Genomic DNA, 21373 nt, shown 5'->3' with positions numbered 1-21373 from the left:
TGTTGTACAACCTGAGATGTTCCAGAGCCTCATGAATTCCCTTTGATGGTTTGCTGCCCAACACTTCTGAAGAATCTGACACCTCCACTCCACAAAAGGAACAAAGAAGGGCCAAAGGTGAGCTATGCTACAGGCATTCAAATGTTAAGAATGCTCTCCCTAAGGACTGGAGGAGAGCTAGCTGTCCCACACTGGAGCAATGCTCACAGCTGACTGCAGTTCAGAAACTGGAGATGATTGTCCCTGTGTTGCTGTGCAGAAAGGACTGGAACAGTAGCAAAGACAGTGGCTGCGCCCATTTCATGGGTGCTTTAGAGCAAGAAACATTCCGGAGAGGTTTCCAACTGAAAAAGTTCAAATGCTACCTCTGAGCCTTAAAATTTTATAGCTTAGGTAGAGTCAGATTTTTCTTGTTATTTTCAAATGAAGTTTTGAAGGTTTTCAAGTTGTTCCTCTAGAGGGAGCCCCAGGGCTTGAATATTCTGACAGTAAACCTCCCCAGGCATCTCCCCAGGGGTCAAGGTTTAATATGGGAACAGTTAGTGATTTTTACACAGCTCTTTTTGTTTGTGTGAGTGAGCTGTCCCTTGTCCACAACAGCTTTTTGTTTTCCTCAATGAGGAGAGTTGCTCATTTGTGAGCCATCATTAACTCAAAGTGAAATGCTTAAAAATATTTATCCTGTTAGAATAGGATGCATCTTTTTAACGACTCATTAAAAAATTAAAACAACAAAAACAAAACTCTGGCTTTTGAGATGTGTTATACTAATTCACATTGTTTACCTAGCTATAGTGCTACATAAACACTACTTAAAAGGAAAAATAAACTTGGTTTACATAAAAACAAAAAACAAAAAACAAAAACAACAAAAGGTTTCAGAGCTGCAGAGGAACAGCCTTGAAGGATGCTACTGACATGGAGACTCCAGGCTCAGCCTCAGCCCATGAAGAAGAGAACAAAACACAGAAATCTTCCTGTTCCTGCTAGCGCTGTGGCAGCCCACACCTGCCCTCCTGATGCTTGGGGAACTGAGACAGCAGAGCTGGAGTTTGAGGCTACAAAGGGAGGCCCTGTGCTTTCTCATTACCAAGCCTAGTACAGCACAACACAGCACAACTGTGAAATGGGTCTCTCCCGCTCTTGCAGTGGCAAAGGGAAATGGGATGCAGCTTTGGACAGTTCTCAGTTCCACCTGAGTCTCCCCTCTCCAGCTCTGAGCCCAGTCTCCCAGTTTGTTGGATGTGAATTCTATGATCCCAAATTCATGTGCAAAATCTTTTTCCTATAATTCAGCTTTTCATCAAAGACACTAAGACCCAGAAGCTAAACAAAAAGCCACAGCTTCTCAAGAACTTTTTACTTCTTTCATTTTCAAGGGCCCAGGCCACCATCAAGGAGACTAAAGCTGGGGTGGGAAGAGCATGAGAAAGACTCAGAGGTATTGGGCCTGTACTGGGAAGAGCTTTTCAGATAGCCCTGGAATGCTCTGAACTCACAGGCAGGGGATTTAAAAGTGGGACTCTTTATCCTGGTATCTAGATGTGGAAATGGCACTGGCAAGTCCTATTCGGGGATGGCTTGCCCAGGAAGCTTGGCTCAGTGGAGTGTAGAATGAATGCCAACATTAACAATATTCTCTTCCAAGTGCAAATGTCTGCATCAAGTTCTCAAAAAATCCTTTTGTGGTCCATTTGTAAACAAAAGACAGAAGTGAGCAGGGGCCAAGAACAGATGATATGAAAAACCTTTAATTATGTAATCCATTAATTAATCCATTGTCGTATTCTGTGCGCATATGTATATATGTGTTACTGTGCATATATGGAGGTCAGAGGACAATGAGTGAGGAGGTCCTCCTCCTACCACATGGGTTTTAGTGATAGAACTTGGATCCTCATGGTTGATGACATGTTCCTTATCCCCATTTCAAAAGTTACATTTATTATTTGTGTGTGGGGGGCAGTAGTTGTGTGTATACATGTTGTAGAAATTATTTAATCCCAACCTGGGGTTTCTCCCCTGCCTCTGACCACTTAGTTCCCAGGTAAAAGACACCCAAAAGCTTTATGCTTACATTAAGCCTTAATCAGCAAAGGACCTGGGCAGATATGGATCCTCTGGCTGTTATGTCTGTTTCCCAGCTAATAATCCCACTGTATAACTTGCTGTGTTTTGTCTGGGCTTCTCTTAACTCCAATTAGCCAACCACCTGACCCATGGTGGCTTCCTCCCCCCTTCACCTTCTTTCCCACTTGTGGTTCTTCTCTGATGCGGGAAGTCCTGGGAGGCTAAACCCTGCCTGTGCCCAGCTGTTGACTGTTGGCATCTTTATTCACCTACCAGAAATAATTTGAGGACACAAGTTTACATAGTATCACTTGGGTAAACATGTAGACTCTCCTGCCTCTGGGATAATCAGGCTGTGGAGGCCTGCAGTTATCATTACATTACAGAGCAATAGACCAAACCAAAGCATGGAGGTCAGGACCATCTGGTAGGAGTCAGGTTTCTGTGTAGGTCCCAGGAATTGAACTGATTACGTCAGGCTTGGCCACATAAGAACCTTTACCCATTGAGCTATCTTCCTGGCTCATGAAAAGCCTTTTACAGGCTAGTGTGGTCCCGTGGCTCTGCATGTGTGAGCTTGCATGTGTGCAGGCCAGAGGACAACCTTGGGGTTTACTCTACAGGTGCTGTCCACCATTTTTATAAAACGGGAGTTTTCATTGACTTGGAATAGGACAGCTCAGCTGTGCTGGCTGGCTAGGGAGGACATGGAGTCTCTGTCTCCCCAGCAAAGGTGTGTGCCACCAAACCAGGTTTATTTTTGATGGTATTTTAATTGGTTTCTTTTGTTTGGACTGAAGTTTATCATCTGAGTTTCTGACTCCATGGCTTCCCATGTGAGCAGGAGAGGACATGAAATGTCTGACTGATGTGTCTACTGCATATGACTGTCCTTGAGTCTAGTATAAAAGTGAACCAGAATGTTGCTTTTTGGCTTAGTCTTGCTTGGTCACACTCAAGGTTTAAGAGGAACTTCTTGAAGGTTTAGCTACACAACAAGGGTTGTATAATTCTATAAGTCCCTGATTCTTACATCTGAGATTACTAAGAATTTACCTTCTTTCACTTTTCCTGTTTTAGGCACAGTCTGAATTATGTACCTGAAATGTGGAATAAATTACTAATACTAAAATTGTTAAGTGTTTTTAAGTTAATTAGGGCACAGGCAAAGCTATTGGAAAAGACTGGATTGGCTGCAAATATTGAGACTTTTCCCTTGCCTGTGATAGCCCAAAATTAGGCAGCCAATCGACAGAGGGCAGAATTTCTTTGGCTATTCGGGGCCACAGGTCCCTCTGTCTGCTGAGCCATTCTCTAGGGTTTAGGGTTGACACTATTTTACTGTACTGTAGAGAAGTGTCATGAGGCGACTGCTCCTAGCTTGCCAGCGGCAGGGCACGCTAGGATGGTTCGCTCACTCTCACCACACTGAGATACAGAGGAGGAAAATGTCCTCAAGCAAAGGATCCTGGTGCTATGTCTGCCAAGGGAGCTGCAAACCTGAGGACATGGACTTCATGGTCATTTTCTCATGAGAAAGTAACTTTCTTTATAGCTTAATTAGACAGCAGCACCTCGAACATGTCTAAGAGTGGATGGCTGACATGTTTCTCAGTCTGCAAGGAGGTTTGGGTCACTAAGATTCAAGATATGCTATGGCTAGGGAAACAGCTTCTGGAGAGAGCTAGAAACAGTGGGAAACTTTTATCCTGCTTTGTCTTTAAAAGAAGTTGAAACTGAATAAACTGTGCATTGGCTGACTGGGCTGTGTACCCTGTGTCCAGGTTAATACCTCCCTAACATGGGACCTCAATGTACCAGACTGTAGCAGTGAACTAATTAAACAGCTTTAGTGCAGTCATGGCACCTGCCCAAGAGTTCTCTGATTTTGAGAATGAAACACACACATACAGGCACACACACAATCAATGTCTGGACATTTCTAATCCTCCTGACAGCTACCATACACCTCCCTTCTACCCAGCATCCCAGGATTAACACCTTTTATATCTATGTTTTATCTTTGCTGCCTGTTACCTTCTGGGAAACACCCCACTCCCCCAATAGGGTCCTATTCCCTTCCACCTACATTGTAGGCTGCTTTCTCTCCTGTAGCTCTTACTCTGACCCTTCTAAGTCTGGATCATGATGATTCCCTTCATCCTCCACTCCCTCCCAATCCCTTGCCCTGTCCTTCTGTCTTTCTGTCCAAACATTGGCAATGGCAACTCGGAGCCCTCAGGGACCCTCAGGTCTGGAAGTGCAGCTTTTTGGGAGCCAAAATAAGACAATTATGAACACCGGATATTGATACTTTACACATACATTTTTTTTAAAGGAATATTTGTTTGTATTGTTTATTTACATTTTGTATTTTTATACACAGTGTTAGGGGTCAGCATTATTTTTATCGGAGCTGGGGACCGAACCCAGGGCCTTGTGCTCGCTAGGCAAGCGCTCTACCGCTGAGCTAAATCCCCAACCCCACATACATTCTTGATATTGAATAAATCAACTATCTTTAAGAATATGGGAATTTGATCCTCAGTACTACGGAGGGTAAACATCATGAAGAAAATGGCAGACATTTTGCCTATGGACTCTGTTCATATGTTTCTGAACAAAACTTAGTCACATGCAAACTCTTGGTTTGAGAGGCACCTAGGAAATAAAATTCATAGTTGCCAACTCTGTGCTCTATTGAAGTTGTAGGAAATGGGAAGGGAAGCTAGAAAATAACAGTACAGACTCTCTCAAAATTCTCTGAGGCCTGTGGATTTGTACTTCCACGGTCCCTGGAGGCCTGCTCAAACCAGAGACCCAGGAGGCCCACCCAAAACAGAGACAGTACTACCTGACTCCCAGGAGACCAGCTGTTGCCCAGCTCACAGAGCTCTATATTCCTCCAATGAGGCTGGATCCAGTCAGAGACACTCATGACAGTTAACATCAGAGATAACCAGTTGGGGAGAGGCAAACCATAAACAACAGAACCCAATGCAAAATCTGCTGCTCACTCAGAGGACCTATAGGGCTCTTAGCAATCATCTATAACAGGATATCTTGTGCCCTCTTCTGGCCACTGAGAGAACTGCATGCAGAGAGACCACAGACAAAAGTCAGCCAAAGAACAATTCACCAATATAAATAAAAATGAATACATTTCTCTTTCAGAAAGGCATACAAATGTATGATCAAGGCAAACAGCACCGAAAATGGGGACAGTCTGGCCCACGTCCCTTGACCCTTACACTAAACTGATCATACAGTTACACAGGTCGAACAATTAACATTCAGATTACAGTGAATATGTATCCCATTTGTCCTCATTGATCTGGATCACCTCATGCAGGATGATTTTACAAGACCCATTCATTGTCCTGAAAATTACATGCTTTCCCTTGTCCTTTTGTAGTTATTGATCAGCACTCCTGTCTGGAAATGCACCATGCTTTCTTTATGCACTCATCTTGTAAGGGACCACTTGGATATTTCCAAATTCTGAATATTATAAGAGAGCTTCACTGAACATGGTGGAGAAAGGGTGTCTATACTAGGATGAGTCTACATTAGGATATATGCCTTGGTGTTGTATCTTGAGGTTTACCCATTACCACCTTCCTGAAGAAACAGCATACTGGTTTCCAAAGTTGCTACAGAAATTTGCATTGCCACCAGGAGAATCTCAATGTTCCCCTTGCTCCATAAGCCAGTAGGAGTGAATTCTCTTATGTGTTACTATACTAAGTTATGAAAGGTATGAAAAAATATCTCAGAATAATTTTGATTGGCATTTCTGTAGTGTCCAAGGATAATAAATATTTAATATGAGTTTCTAAGTCATTTAAGTTTCTTCAACTGTATTATGCTTATGTATATAGCCCATTTGAATTACGTTTTTTTAAATATAGTGTTTTAGTTTTTCAAATCTGTTTCAAATATGAGCCCATTAGTGAATGTGCACAGTGAAATAATGTTTAACAATTTCTGTAAATGGCCATTTAAAAAAAATCATTAATGACAAATTAGAAAATGCTCTCTCAATGAACTCATAGAATTGGCAGACAAGTTGTAAATAATAGAATTCATTACAAAAGTCCAGGACAGGGACTGGAGACATGGCTCATCTGTTTCAGAATTTGAATCCCAGAGGACCTAAGGGGCAATTAACAATTCTCTGTCACATCACATCCCAGTGAAATCCACTGCCCTCTGCTGGCCCCTGGCAGAATTGCATGAAAACGAATATGGGGAGGTGGGAGGGAGATGACAGGCATGTGGGGTAGCACCCACATAGAGGTAGGCATTCTGGGGAGAGAATAGGGATTGTATGGGATGAAACTGGAAAGGGACAGAATATTTGAAATATAGATAAAAATATCCACTACAAATTGCAAAAAAAGAAATAATCCAAAACTGTAAGACCTCTGCCCAAAAGAAGCTATGATATATATCAAAATGAACTCAGCAAAACATCATTATCAATAAAAGAAACAAACCAACAACAAAAATAGTAAAAATGTTCATTCCTCTACAATTGGTGGAATTCATTAAATGTTCAGTCATAGTTGATGCTATATTTCAAGGAATCCACAGGCATCAAACTCTGTGTGCCCTGAACATTTTATATTCCCTTACTGAATGTTTGTATTTCCTCTAATGTATTAGAGAAATACTTCTGTGTTTCTCCTTTGTTTGTCATTATGAAGGAAGCTAAATTTGTGAGCACAGGGATAAAGCAAGGATATTTTTCATCATGAAGGGGGGTTCCACAGAGTATGACACACTGTCTACATCAAGAGCACAGTTTCCTGTGCAGCTCTGGCTGGCTGTGAACTGATGATGAAGCCTACGCTGCAGGAAACTTGCAGAAAACCACTGTTGCCTTACACTTGGGCTGTTACAGGAGGAAGAACCACACACGACTAAGGACGGTCTTGTGAGTGAAGGGTTAAAGGTCACATTTTTATTTATAGACAAACATTAATTTATTCAAGAACATTTTAAATTGGGGAGTCAATGAGTTCAATGTATGTAGCCTTAGGAATATTGATTAATTAATATTAACTAAATACACTAAAGTTAACAAATGAATAACAAAACTTCAAACTTAAACAAATAAAACCAAATGCATAAAACCAAACTTCAAACTAAAAACCAAATATAACAAGTAAATTAGTCAGCATTCAATTCCTGCTGATTTTTCAACATATAACTCCAGCCTGTTGCTGGCCTTGGAAACACAGCAGAACGGCAGGTAAGATGGTAAAATCTCTTCAAGAGGAATGTAGACGCCTCATTTGGGGTGGTTGGTTGTTGATGGACAAGTCGTCAAAGGGTTAAACGTGAGGCATGTTCCATGCCACATCTCAAGGTCTTTCAAATGCAGCCCAAGATTGGAACGGTTACAAGGACTGAGATGTGGGAGGAGTTGTCAATCTTTGCTCCCTCAGTGCTCCTGGTGGACAGGTCTGTCTCTGAGAGCTGTAGTCCTGGTCTGGGCCATGGGCAAGCGCCTGCTGGAGTGTTCAGACCTAGGGGTGGAAAAGACCTGGTGAGGACCTGCCATGTCACTTCTCCCATACACAGCGCACAATTCAGCAGGATAATCCAGGATGATCTTTCATCTGAGGTCATTTTCTCATGCCCAAGACAGAAGGCTAAGAGATCCCACAGGCCTGCATATTTTCCCAGCTTTTAAAACTGCTAAAAATTGAACAGTAACAGCAGATAATTCCAAACGTCTATACATATTATATTTTAAAATCATTTAGCAATGTCTCAACGTCAGATGAGGAGAGATGTGACCAACCTAGAAAACAATAGGAAGGCCTTGGAGGCCTGTCCATCACTGAAATGAAGACTATCATTATTCCTCCAGTGCAGGAATATGCCTGGGGTCCAGTTAAAACCTCAATATCTGCAAAGACCCAGAGAAACAACATCTCAAGAAGTACATGCACACTGAAGTGATATTATATTTGGCAAGAATATGCTGCATGGAAATCTTGCCAAGGGTAGGCATTGAACTCTAAAGGAAATACTCATGCAGAAAATAAACCACTCCTTTGTTTATGGGTATCGTAAAACTATTTGTGGGGAGACTTAAAGTCACTGGGCTCAGATAATACAAGAGAGCTCAGACTGGAGGGATCAGTACACAATAGCCAGAGTCTCTATGGATCTCATACACTTCATGGATGAAATTTCTTTTAAAATCGACAGGAATAATATTCTGAGCTGCTCCTAGCTGACAGATGCTGAGAACTATGGAGAAAGTCACACACCCAATAAGACAGTTTATAAGCACAGGGAATCTACTTGGGTCCTCTCATCCTATGCTTTCAATCATCTCAGTGACACCGAAATGATGCTGCATCTTCTCAGACAAGGCCTTTTGCTCAGTGACCAGTTTGTTCTGATTCAGGACGTCCTGCAGACTTTCCTCCATTCTCTCCTCATCCTGGTCATTAGAAGATTATATTGTCCATGGAGACATGCATGTATACAGACACAGACAGACAGACACTCAGACATACACACTTTTGAACTCACCCAAATATATTTGTTCACACAGACAAGCAGAGTATTTTGAAGAATGTGGTTAGTTTCCCAGTTAATGATAATAGAAGGGATCACCCGGTCTACTATTGTGCATAAGAAAAAAAAAACCTGGAATGGGGTAAGTACACAGTGAGCATAGGCTAAAGCAGCTCAGCCAATAAAGTGTATTCCCCTGAAAATCAGAAATTAGAAATGTGACATCTAGTCCTCGTAGCCAAGCCTGCTTAGCAAGGTCACAAGGCCGAGCACAAGAGGCTGATTCAGGCAACAGAGCACTGGGTGGGGGCAGGTGAGCCTCTTCAGTCCTCTGCTCACTGTTTCCCAGTGCATGCAAAGTGAGCTGCATTTTTCAATATGAGGTCCATTTAGGATACAGTACCTGACAGGGGAGCCAAACTACCAGCACAAACAGCTAGGAAATCTCCATAACCACAATCCAAGGTAAAACTTGTAATGGGATGCTATCAGATATATTTCGAGTGAGATAAGGCTGACTGATTCAAAGTCAAATGCTGGCAGGTATAATCAAACTCAGACACAGTCCATTGAAGGGCTGGACAACATTGTACCTTTTCACTTTCTGACTGGTGGACTTCTGGATAATTTTGCTTCATGGCTGCTCTGAGGTGAACCACTACCACACTAATGTGCCACAGTTTCTCTGCTGACACCTACTTCTTGTTCTGGAATCGCTGTGTCAAAGGTTGAACTTGCACAAAAGTTGTGCATGGCTTCTCACAGGGCTACCCATTTGACACCTCCAGCAATGCCTGAGGGTCATCACTTTCTAAACCCTCCTTATAGGTGATTTTCACTCAGTCAAATGATTTTGAATAACAATAGTTAAGAGTGCCACAACCCAACACAGGGTGAGTGCTGTGGACTATTCTGAGCCTAAGTTTCTGTCTGAGGCAAAATGTGATTACACCTCAGCATAACTCCTGGACATCTTCTGCTTGCAGATTCAACTCTAAGCAAATTAATCTTTAAATTAACAAATTCCAGACCAAACTCCAAGCCAAGGTATATTCAACCAAGTTTAGGCGATTCTGGACAGAACGTGGTGGCAGGTAACGATTAACATAACCAGGATGTTGAGAAGACACAACAAGCACGTGACCTTCCAGTGTTACTGTACACCGAGAGCAAAGGAGGCAGAAGAGCCCTGAGTCAGCAGTTTCCACACTCAGGTACATGGATTTCACACAGCAGCCTCTCCTCACATCCCTGTACCCCATTCCTGAGATCTCTCCAAGTATTGTCAATGTTGATGAATAGTTTTCCCACTGTAATAATTTCAATAGTAATCAAAACCCCATTAAGAACAGTTTAAACCTAATTGGAAACATTGTGTTTCCTCTTCTTCTCTCTTTTACATTTCTATATGTGTACATATAGACTAATACAATATATATAAATATGTGTCTGTGTTCAGAAACTTGTTGTGTTCACACACACACACATACACACATATGCACAAACACACATATACACACACTTCTATATGTAAGCACCCATACCTCAAACACTTAAAACAAGCAACTCCCAATGTAACATATGTACCATAGCCATAACCATGTTCGCACATCTGTGCCCAACGACACAAACACACACGCACACATACACACACACACAGAGTCAGAGAGAAATGGAGAGGGGGAGGGAGGGAAGGAGAGAGGGAGGGAGGGAGAGAGAGAGAGAGAGAGAGAGAGAGAGAGAGAACAGAAATCATAAGTGAGAAGCAGAAAAGAATGAGGAGGCCATCCTTCTGGAAGCACAGTTGTTGAATACAGATTAGGCAAAGGAAATGTGTCAAGTGAGAGCGTAGACACTGCTCTCCATCCCTTATAGAGTAAACCTGTGTAGGGAATGCACTTCTTGGGCACACTAGGTTGAGAGAGTTGGAGAAAAATTTCCCTCTAACCCTCACATATCTCACACAAACCCTCACCCTGAGAGAAGCCTTTCTTACATCCCTGTTCATCCGGTCAGCTCCAGGACAGAAGCCACAGGAAAGAACACTAAAACACTGACATAGAACAGGACTGACACACTGCTTCTCAAGCTCTGTCACTGTAAACCATGATTTGGACAGGCAGAAGGGACCATTTTCAATGTACGGGGAAAAGGAGAGAAAGTCCACAAGCCCCATCATAACTGACAATGAGAGCCATTCTTTTGGCAATTGAACGGAACTCTAATCAGTTCTGTGCACTACACAGACGGCTACCACATGGCATCCCTCTAGCATAATGGCATGTAAGTGTGCAATGTGTGATCAACAGATCCCCCTTAAGGAAATGCATTTTCTAGTTGAGCAGGAGGACTTGGTTGTCAATCCTCCAGTTTCTTGCATGAAGCTAGGATCACAGAAAGTTTTGTAAATGGGCAAAGAAATGAACAACTGGATGAGACCTAGGAGAGTGTCTGGATAAGTTAGAGAAAGATTAAATTGGTTTGACTTGGTTTATGCTGAGATATCAGGAAAACCTGCCCTTGATGTTTCATTCATCCTACCTGAGGCTGCTTGTTACATGGATTTTCATACTGGCTCCCCACAGAACCTTGTTGTTTCCTTAATGGATTCTTCCAGTGCAATCTGATCCCTTAGAAGCCCTTTGTACTCATTCCATGCTCTCTGGGCATTGTTCTTCAGCTCAAAACACTCAGTTAGGAGGGGGCAGAAGCTGCGGCTGAGACACTAAGAAAAAATGGTGAATCCCAGCCAGTCTCCAACTTCCTCCCACTTCTCCAAGTCCATTCCTCCTTCTAGGATCCTGATCTGAAGAGAGTCCCAGATTATAGTCCACGTCCACAGTAGCCATGGAGCATAACCTAGAGACAGGTCAAATGGAGAAAAGAGCAACATTCCAGAAGACTCAGGGCACTTCTCAAAACCTGACACCATTGATTCAAGTTTTTCCCAGAAGAGGACTTAATCATTATGTGTGCTTATATGTCCTTTTTATTAGAATGTCCCTTGGAGGCCAATATTTCTGTGTCCTGTATGTCTTAGAGCCTTCCTTAGAGACAGGCTTCCTGGTCTGCTTCAAACACTATAAAGCCTGATCCTCACTTTATTTCAAAGATAAGAATGGGCTGACATATGCTTGCCTAGTGCTGGGGTCACAACGTTGTAAGTTACTCACCAGTACCAGTCATTTTCCAGTGTAAGGTTTTTACATTTGACCAAAGCGGTATTGATCTGCTCGCTCATTTTCTTCATGTCAGTCATCACTTCCTCGTGCTGCATCATGAGCATCTCGGACTCAAACTTGTTCCTGTGGCAGGGCGTGGTCCAAGGATCAAATAACATTATGAATGAAGGATACAAGAATTATATGAATTTAGACTGAATCCTGAACTACCCCAGCCTAGGACATGCCACACCCTTGCTCCTTGGTACTGGGTCCATTTGGTATTTATTAAATTTATTATTATGGCCGCGGGGACAGCAGTGCCAGGAAACAAAAGCAGGGAGCTGATTTGATTGAGCTCCCTGACAGGGTTTGAAGGAATAGACTAGCTTGCCAAGAACATTCGAGGGTCCTGTGCCACCATCCAGGCTCCAACTTAAACCCATGAAGCCTATTCTCCTGTTCTTAGGTAACAATTCTCAATCATAGAATCTATTGCTACATGAAAACCCAAAGGAACATGGACAGTATTTACAGGGAAAAGAATTTATAACACACACCAGGAGATTCCCATGTGTGTCCACCTGACCAGATGTGAAATGTTGTACTGTTCAAAGTGAGGCTCTCAGCCACATCATTATCATGCCATGGAAATTGACACAGAATAATTCTCAGGCCAAATCAGAACACAGAATACCCAGATCTTAAGTTATACACACAAACGCACTCACACATGCATACACACACACAAACTCACACAAAACTCTCTCTCTCTCTCTCTCTCTCTCTCTCTCTCTCTCTCTCTCTCATACAATTAGAATGCCAAATAAATACAAGAATGTGGCATTATCTCAAAATACAATCAATAAAATCAGAGAAAAGCAATCATCCCCTGTTGACAGTGCAGTCAGACATGTGAGGCAGCAAGAGGGATTAGGTCCCTCCAGCTCTTCACAGGACCTATTGAACCCAAAGCACCTCCACGTCAATTACAACAATGATTGCTCATAACCAGAGCACCTAGAAATTCCCACAACCCAACAACTGTCCAGGCTACTTAAACAACACAATGAGAGCACACACACTACTACCCTTATTCCCAGTATGTAATTGAGGCCACAGGCTATGATTTACATTTGTAGGAATTAAAATAGCCTGTGCCACCATCTCATTCCCATCTGATCTTCACATTCTGATGCAATCAGGAAAGTGATTTTGACCATGAGCCCACCCTGGAGTTGTAGCCTACTGTGATGTGAGGAAATGTGGATTTAACAGAACTTGCACTGTGACTACCTGTCATTTAAATTCTTTCCTGGGTAATCCGCCAGGATTCTCCTGAGTTCATCTCTCTCCTTTTGCATCTTGTGGAGGGCAATTTTGAGGTTCTCCAAACGCTTCATTCTCTCCTCCTCAACAGGTGTCGTGGAGGGTTGGGATGATGCCTTCTGATCAGACTCTGTAGGTAGATAAACACCAGTAAACAGGCATATATGTGGACATAGTGTCAAGAAAAACTATGCTTAGTCTAAAACAGAAGTCTGAGGATGAACATTTCTACAGATAGAGTGAATCCCTGATGGAGCAAGAAAGCTATCTTTAAGCTGAACTCAGCTCAGTCCCTGTTCCCCACCATCATAGCCATATGGTGACATATGCCGTCATAGATATAGACCACACCTCCTACAGCCATTCTTCTGCACTGAAATTCTAAAGCTGGCCTAAAGAAGAAGAATTCGAGGACCTTCTAAGCTAATGTATGATGTGAGGCAGGTAAGTCCTTGAGTCCAAACTGTTTAACATCTTGAATCCCTAGTCACGTGTGTTCAAGTACAAAGTAACTGAGACCATGATATATGACCAGGAGAGTATCCCTCTTGGCATCAATTACCCACGTAGTCTACAGGACACAGCTGAGAATGAAGTGCTTCAACAGCCTATCCTGAGAGAGACACTTTGTTATTCTTAAAGACACTCATCCTGGTATTCTTTGACACTGCCCATGACACTAAAGAGATCCAAGGAAAGCCCCTTGACATATAACAGTTCTTGGTTCTCTGTCAAACTAATGATCAGAAATTGTTGTGTCTGGGTCTGCCATTTAGGAAAACTGAGGCTCAAAATCATACATCCTACTCCTGGAAGGACCAGCTCAAGCCAACCTCCTCCAGGAAGCTCCCCTTGCCCTGCCCAGTACTCACGTGACCTCCTCAAGGACCTTTCCATTCGTCTTGTTCTCCAACGTGATAGAAGGCTGGCCTCCCTCTGCCTTGGTCTGGTCTCTGCATGGATATGATTGTCCATCCAAAAGAGACTGAGGATCCTGGAGAACATGCCTCCTCCGGAACCCATTAGGAAATGAACGGAAATCGCTCAGGCAGTTGGTGTCACCACAACACTGCTGACATCACAGAAGATTCTAGTGTCTCCTGGATACAAGAGAATTTCCAGGGAAGACACTACCGGTGATGTTACTGGGAAATGCCATAGCTTACTTGCTAACTACCTCCACCCAGACTGACCAGGTTCTGCAGTGACTTTCCCAGAGACTCACTTTTGAGCGAGGGAACACCCATTCGCACACTCTCCTTCCAGAGCTTCAGAGTTCTCACTGCTTCATTACAACTCAGTTGCTGAGGAGAGGGAGAGTTGTATCAGGCCTTGAAACGGATAGAACATATTTGTTAATAGCCAAAGATCTAAAGACCTTGGATGATGAATATTCTTCTTCCTGAAATGTATAAACCCAGGGTCCAGGGTCCATGTGTGTGACATATAATCCAATTCCCACAGTTTACACTGTTCCCTAGAGGCCAATATTTCTTTTCCTATACCTTTAAATGTATGCAAGTTGGAGTACATTGTTTCATGGAGTGTGCCTTGGGAGGGGGCATGGTTTCAATATATTCACCCATGTTTTTTCCTGAAATCTCTGTCTTACATTCCCATTTTGTGCAATGGAACCTCACTTTTCCTGGCAACATAGGTGCTCACATCTAGGGCAAACATCAAATTGTAAACTTTCTCTCCATTCTTAAAAGTTAAAATCCCCAAAAGTCAGGGATCTGAGACCCAAGCGAGAGCCATGGAGGGGCAGAATGCAGAGGTGCTGCTGGCCAAGGAAGAGCAGGAGGAAGCAGAGAAGCTGTAGCACATCATGGTGCACAGGAGCTAGAACTGGAGTTTGACCTGGGCAACCTGCTGGCTTCACTCAGAGGACCTACAGGGTGCTTAACCATCATTTATAACTTGGTTTCTGGTGCCCTCATCTGGCCACCGAGGGAACTGCATTCAGAGGAACCACAGACAAAAGTCATCCAAAGAACAATTCACCAAAATAAGTAAAAACGAATACATTTTTCTTTCAAAAAGACATACAAATGTATGGGCAAGTCAAACAAAACCCAAGGAAACACAAGAAATGAAATATTTCACAACAACCCAAGAGTGCAAGAAACAGCATAAAAACAATCTCTTAAACCTATAATAATTCTATACGTATTTCTTGAAATAGCAGTTGCAGTAAGCAACCAGGCTGCAATGCTCTTATAAGTTCCATAGCCTCATCAACCCTTCGTAACAATCTCCACCTATTTGATTCTTCCTTAATTACAAATATGTGTGAGTTAGAATCCTGCATCTCTCTGTGATCGAACTGTAAACTGTAGCCAATGTAACACTGGCAATCATTAACCACACTCTTTAAGTTTCCCTTATAACACCTGAGCACAGCCATAACTTTGGAAAGCAAAACTCACCCTCCACCAAACTATCTATCCTCCAAAATCCAGTGTCTCCAAAACAACAAGTCCATTCCTCATGCTATAAAGTATGACGGCCAAGCCTTGCATATGAACGAACGATGCTGCAGGCTCTAATACCCCAACAAAGAGACATTGCCCTAAATTCTTTTATAAGTCCGGTTTCCATGATAAGAGTTATATTCAAATAGTATCCCAATCTAGACCTGTTCCCCTGGGTTGGCTCATGCCACGTGTTGTCTAGAATGACTCCAGTTTTAAGCCAACTTTCTGTTACCAATGTTACAAATTTTTAACCATACCCAATAACTTAAAAGCCAGTAACCTATAGCCAAGACATGTAGAGCATATTATACATTTAAAACCAAACAGAAAAAAATGAAGTGATTACACATATCTTTAGTATTTAGATCAAACACCATTCTTACTTTTTGTAGCTGTCATTTTTAAAAGAAGTACCTTATTACCTGTTGAATCCAGTAATCACAATCTAAGATTTTTCTAAGAGAAACAGACATCAGATCCATTACCATGGAAGCTTTGAAGCTGCTGGCACCTTGAAGGCCAGCTAGTGTAGACATTTAGCCAGCCCCCTGGGGAGCTTCCCCAGTGGACAGACCTATGCTCCTAGCTACATTCCTCCATTGAGGCCGGATTCAGTCACAGACACGCATGACAGTTAACACCAGAGATAACCAGTTATCTAGGATGCAGGGCTCCAAAGGTCAATTGAAACTGTTTTTATTTATTTGTTTCTTTCTTGAAAGGACTTAAAACTAAATCAAGGGGGGAATCAACCAGCATTTAAAGTTTTCACCATTTTTTCTCTTAAACATGAAACACAGAACATTCAAGCAACGAGAAGCAAAAACCCAGACATAAATTGACATCCGTGGACAGCTTGGTGCACCAAGGACAGACAATAGACATAGAGGGAAGGAGCTAGATGGTGTCCCACCAAAAGGTCCCAGATATCGTACTTAAAGGACCCAGAACCAGATATAAGCACTTCTCCAATAGGAGCCAGCAAGCAGCCAGGACGTCTGCCTCCCTCCTTCTGTCCCCAGGAGAGCTCCAAAAAAGCTTAAGCTCATTTTCCTTCTTTCACCAAAGCATCTGTGGAGAGTCCAGAAGGACTGTTTTTCTCTTAAACCCATTTTCTCTCTTGTCTAGGGTATAACCGGTCTCTAGTCAGGGTCCAAAGACTAAAAGAATGTATGAGCATTGACATCACTTCTTTAGGTTTTAGCATAACTCTAAAAGAACACATACACAAAAAACATCTTATCATCATTACCTTGTCGCTTTTTACAAGGTTTACTCACCACTAGCCCAAATCTTTATTTTTCGTTGCACGTGATTTCAATTCTGGTGGTCCTTCTGGATCTTGATTACTGAGGCCTTTTGTGGCCCATTTTCCCCACTATATCCCTCCTTTTTCACCGGCCGGATTCCTGGCATGATCTCATTGAGTTGTCCTCTCCAATCCCAGTGGAACCTCCATTTGGGACTCCTGCATCATTACCACACTAGAACCGGATCGTGAGCCTGCGAGAAAGCCGTCCAGGCTTTACTGAGATTTCCTTACATACAAGAGGCAAAAGCAGTGGAAAAGTACTAGACACGTCTCAAAGTAGCAGTTGGAAGACCCCAACCAGGAACCAGGAAATAACGTCCTGGAAAGTCCCCACCCCAAAACAGGGGCAAGAGCAGCTGCCAAGGTCATCAACAACCTCTTGCCACAGCAGGCTGAAAGGCTCAGCCAGGGGGAAGGGAAACACCCCAAGGTAGGGCTCAACACTTGTGTTTATAGCAAGATAAAAAGAGAGTTTTTTACAGAAAACATCAACCGCAAATCGTATTCAGTAAGTTAGGGTTAGTATTTGGTTTATTTTAGTAGTGGGACACTGTGTGTCATTATTTTCTCATATGTTCACTGAAGTGTCACACCTTACACGATAAATGTTTTAATGCTGAAAGAAAGGTAGGTTCACAGTACACTAGGCAGGCCATGTTCCCTTTTGTCTTTTATTGGATATTTTTTATGTGCATTTCAAATGTTATTCCCTTTCCTGGATCCCCAAACAGAAGTCCCCTATTGAATCCCCCTTCCATTCTTCTCTAAGGGTTTTCCCTACCCGTCTGCCCACCTTCCTCCCCCCCATATTCCCCTACACTGGAAGGTCCAGCCTTGGCAGGACCAAGGGCTTCTCCTTCCATCGGTGCCCAACAAGGCCATCCTCTGCTACATATGCAGCTGGAGCCATGGGTCAGTCCATGTACAGTCTTTGGGTAGTGGCTTAATCCCTGAAAGCTCTTGGTTGGCATTGTTGTTCTTATGGGGTTGCAAGCCCTTTTAGCTCTTTGAATCTTTTCTCTAATTCCCCAACGGGGATCCTGCTTTCAGCTCAGTGGTTTGCTGCTAGCGTTGGCCTCTGTATTTGACATGCTCTGGCTGTGCCTCTCAGGAGACAGCTACATCTGACTCCTGTCAGCATGTACTTCTTAGCTTTATCAATCTTATCTAGTTTTGGTGGTCATATATATGGGCTGTATACCAATGTGAGGCAGTCTCTGCTCCAAACTTTGCTTCCATACCCCCTCCTATGAATGCTTTTGTTCCCCCATTTAAGAAAGAGTGAAGCATGTGCACTTTGGTTGTTCTTCTTGAGATTCATGTTGTCTGTGGATTGTAGCTTGTATAATTTAAGCTTTTGGGCTAATATCCACTTATCAGTGAGTGAATACCATGTTTGTTTTCCTGGGATTGGGTTACCTCACTCAGGATGATATTTTCTAGGTCAATCCATTTGCCTATGAGTTTCATGATGTCATCGTTTTTGAGAGCTGAGTAGTAGTCCATTGTGTAGATGTACCACATTTCCCTTATCTATTCCTCTGTTGAAGGGGATCTGGGTTCTTTCCAGCTTCTGGCTATTATAAATAAGGCTGCTGTGAACATAGTGGAGCACGTGTCCTTCTTGCATGTTGGAGCATCTTTTGGGAATATGCCCAGGAGTGATATAGCTGGGTCCTCAGGCACTGCAATGTCCAATTTTCTGAGGAACCTCCAAACTGATTTTCAGAATGGTTGTACCAGTTTGGAATCCCACCAACAATGGAGGGGTGGTCCTCTTTCTCCACATCCTCACCAGCATCTGTTGCCATCTGAGTTTTTGGTCTTAGCCATTCTGACTGGTGTGAGGTGGAACTCAGGGTTGTTTTGATTTGCATTTCCCTGATGACTAAAGATGTTGAGCATTTCTTTAGGTGCTTCTCAGGAATTCGATATTCCTCAGCTCGGAATTCTTTGTTTAGCTTTGTACCCCATTTTTAATAGGGTTCTTTGGCTCTCTGCAGTCTAACTAGTTGAGTTCTTTATAGATTTTGGATATGAGCCCTGTATCAAATAAAGGATTGGTAAAGAATCTTTTCCAAATCTGTTGGTTGCTGTTTTGTCCTAATGACAGTGTCCTTTACCTTACAGAAGCTTTGCAGTTTTATGAGATCCCGTTTGTTGATTCTTGATCTTAGAGCATAAGTCATTGGTGTTTTGTTCAGGAAATTTTCCGCAGCGCCTATGTGATTGAGACTCTTCTTCATGGATTCTTCTAAATAGTAAGCAGAACTTACACTATGACTTCTGCAGTTGATGGTTTCTATACAAAACATTGTGTTTTTTGCTCTATAGAAATGGCCTCAGTCTGAGATATGTAAAGTTACCTGAATAGGGGAATCAGATGAGGAGTGCTGTCCCGGGTACCAGCACAGAGAGGACCACACAGGCTTGCTCAGTTCATTGTATTTTCTCTAGCATCCATGTTACATTAATTTGAGCAATAACAAATTATACTGCACTCTCTGAAATGTAGTAGTGATGATATGGTAAAATAATGATGTAGGGTGTAACCCTAACATCGCTCATCAAACCCTGTTGTTCTCTGGGAGGAAGTTTGTGGAGTTTGCCAAGGAGCCAAGGTGGGTGCCTGGGAGGAGAGATAAACCTCTATGAGTGTCCTCGTGGGGAGTGGGAGCTCCAGTTGATGTCTCCCTAAACTCCCCTGGGTTGGTCTTCTTCTGCTGGTTCACACCCCTCACCCCCTCACTAGTAAAGCTGCTCTGGCCCTCCCCTCCCCCTCCATCTCTCATGCTGCATGGGCTGAGCTCCCAGTGTTGGCCTCCTTTTCATCCTGCTGATGCTGGCTGCAGTCCTGTGTCCTGTTCCCCATTGGTACACTCTCTCCTGCCTGCTGCAGGAGACGAAACATTTGTTAAAGGCTCAGAAAATTTCTCTTCTTTTTAGTATTGTTTTCATTACTGTGTGTGTGTGTGTGTGTGTGTGTGTGTGTGTGTGCATGCACACAGGTGCACTCGTGTGCAGGAGAGAGGACAACCTTGAGTGTCACGTTAGGGATGCCATCTACATGGTCTCCTGCTGGCTTAGAATATACTTGCCACATAGTCTAGACTGCTGGCCAGAAAGTCCTCGGGAACTCACTGCCTCTCTTGGTTTTGTCTTTTTGTTTTTGATTTTGTTTTTTGTTGTTTTCAACATGAGTTCTGCGAATCCACCTCCGGTCCTAATGCTAGCAAAGCACATTCTTTATTGGTTGACCCATCTCCTCAGTCCTATAGATTATGTATGTATGTATGTATTTATTTATTTATTTATTTATTTTTGAGGCAGGGTCTCAATGGGTAGCCCTAGCTTTCTTGGAATCTGCAGTGTAGACTGGGCTATCCTCAGACCCACAGAGATCCACCTGCTTTTGTCTCCTGAGTGCCAGGATTAAAGTTGCGTAACACCTGGCCTGTCCACTTACAAGCCTTTTTTCTTTTTTTATCATATCCAGATTATTTTCAAATTCTGTCTGCACATGTAAGTTCTAGCCTTTTATCCTTTGCTTAACTCTGTGTCATAACTCACAGAGCCAGCAGTGAGCCTGCAATGCAGCAGATGTGTGAGCCTCCTTTCTCTGAGGTGACTTGTGGGCCAGCCAGATGCTGCAGGGTTCATTAACTTGGACCGGGATTGCATGACTACGGTGAGTGGTTACACACACTTTGCAGTAACATTTCTTTCATGATCCTATGGATGAAAATGTTTGGAGACATATAGAAGTTCTATGATTGGAACCAAATCATCTGTCTGTAAAGCCTCAAAAATGTTTTGTACACTCTCCCTCCAGATTAGAGGCTTAGAGGCCTCCTATGGACAGGGCTACTTTGTTGGGAGGGTTAAAAGGACGACAGTTTATGTTATGGAACTGGTTACATAGTTTAACTGAACTTGACATAACTTTGTACATGGTATCTGTGTATAATTTCACATTTTTTCTAGATTTCCCAGTTCTGGTGAGTCATGATTTTTTAGTTTCCTCATTTTCTGTTGGTATTTTTCCCCTTTCATTACAGATTGTGTTACTTTGGATACAATCGCTGGGACTTTGAATTAGTTTGTCTAAAGGTTTCTCTATCTTACTGAGGTTTTCAAAGAACCGGTTCTTGGTTTTCTTGATTCTTTGTATCTTTCTCTGTGTTTCTATTTCTTTTTCTTAATCTTTAGTACTGCATAACATTTTCTTTTAAAATACAGTCTCTTCTGAGGCAGACAGACCATAACTACAGAGCATCATCAGACAGGAGATAAACAGGATGTACAAGATACAGCAAAATGAGGTAGAAATGTGTCACAACTGAGAGAGGATCCCAAACCAATGTTAGCAGAGGGGATGGAGGGCCAGTGTGCCCTCCCCTGTGCTCTGTCCCTGGATTCTTTGCTATGACCCCAACATTGCTAGGGCTCAACCTGCCCTGCCATTCTGCCCTGCCATCCTGCCC

General features: G+C 42.8%; 1 protein-coding gene across 1 annotated transcript; it reads right to left on the bottom strand.

The window, feature by feature from the left end:
• Window positions 1-7005: 7005 nt before the first annotated feature.
• LOC120093162 (disks large homolog 5-like) lies at window positions 7006-14168 on the bottom strand. The gene is made up of 4 exons (XM_063274774.1): window positions 13973-14168; window positions 13068-13230; window positions 11152-11915; window positions 7006-7604 (listed from the first exon to the last, which is right to left on the bottom strand). The coding sequence occupies exons 1-3, from the start codon at window positions 14121-14123 to the stop codon at window positions 11780-11782; spliced, it is 450 nt and encodes a 149-aa protein (XP_063130844.1). The 5' UTR covers window positions 14124-14168; the 3' UTR covers window positions 7006-7604; window positions 11152-11779.
• Between the last annotated feature and the right edge of the window lie 7205 nt (window positions 14169-21373).

This window comes from Rattus norvegicus, chromosome 15 (genome assembly GCF_036323735.1).
Source record: "Rattus norvegicus strain BN/NHsdMcwi chromosome 15, GRCr8, whole genome shotgun sequence".
Classification (NCBI taxonomy): domain Eukaryota; kingdom Metazoa; phylum Chordata; class Mammalia; order Rodentia; family Muridae; genus Rattus; species Rattus norvegicus.
The sequence above is the reverse complement of the archived record's forward strand: the minus strand, read 5'-3'. Positions and strand labels throughout refer to the sequence as shown.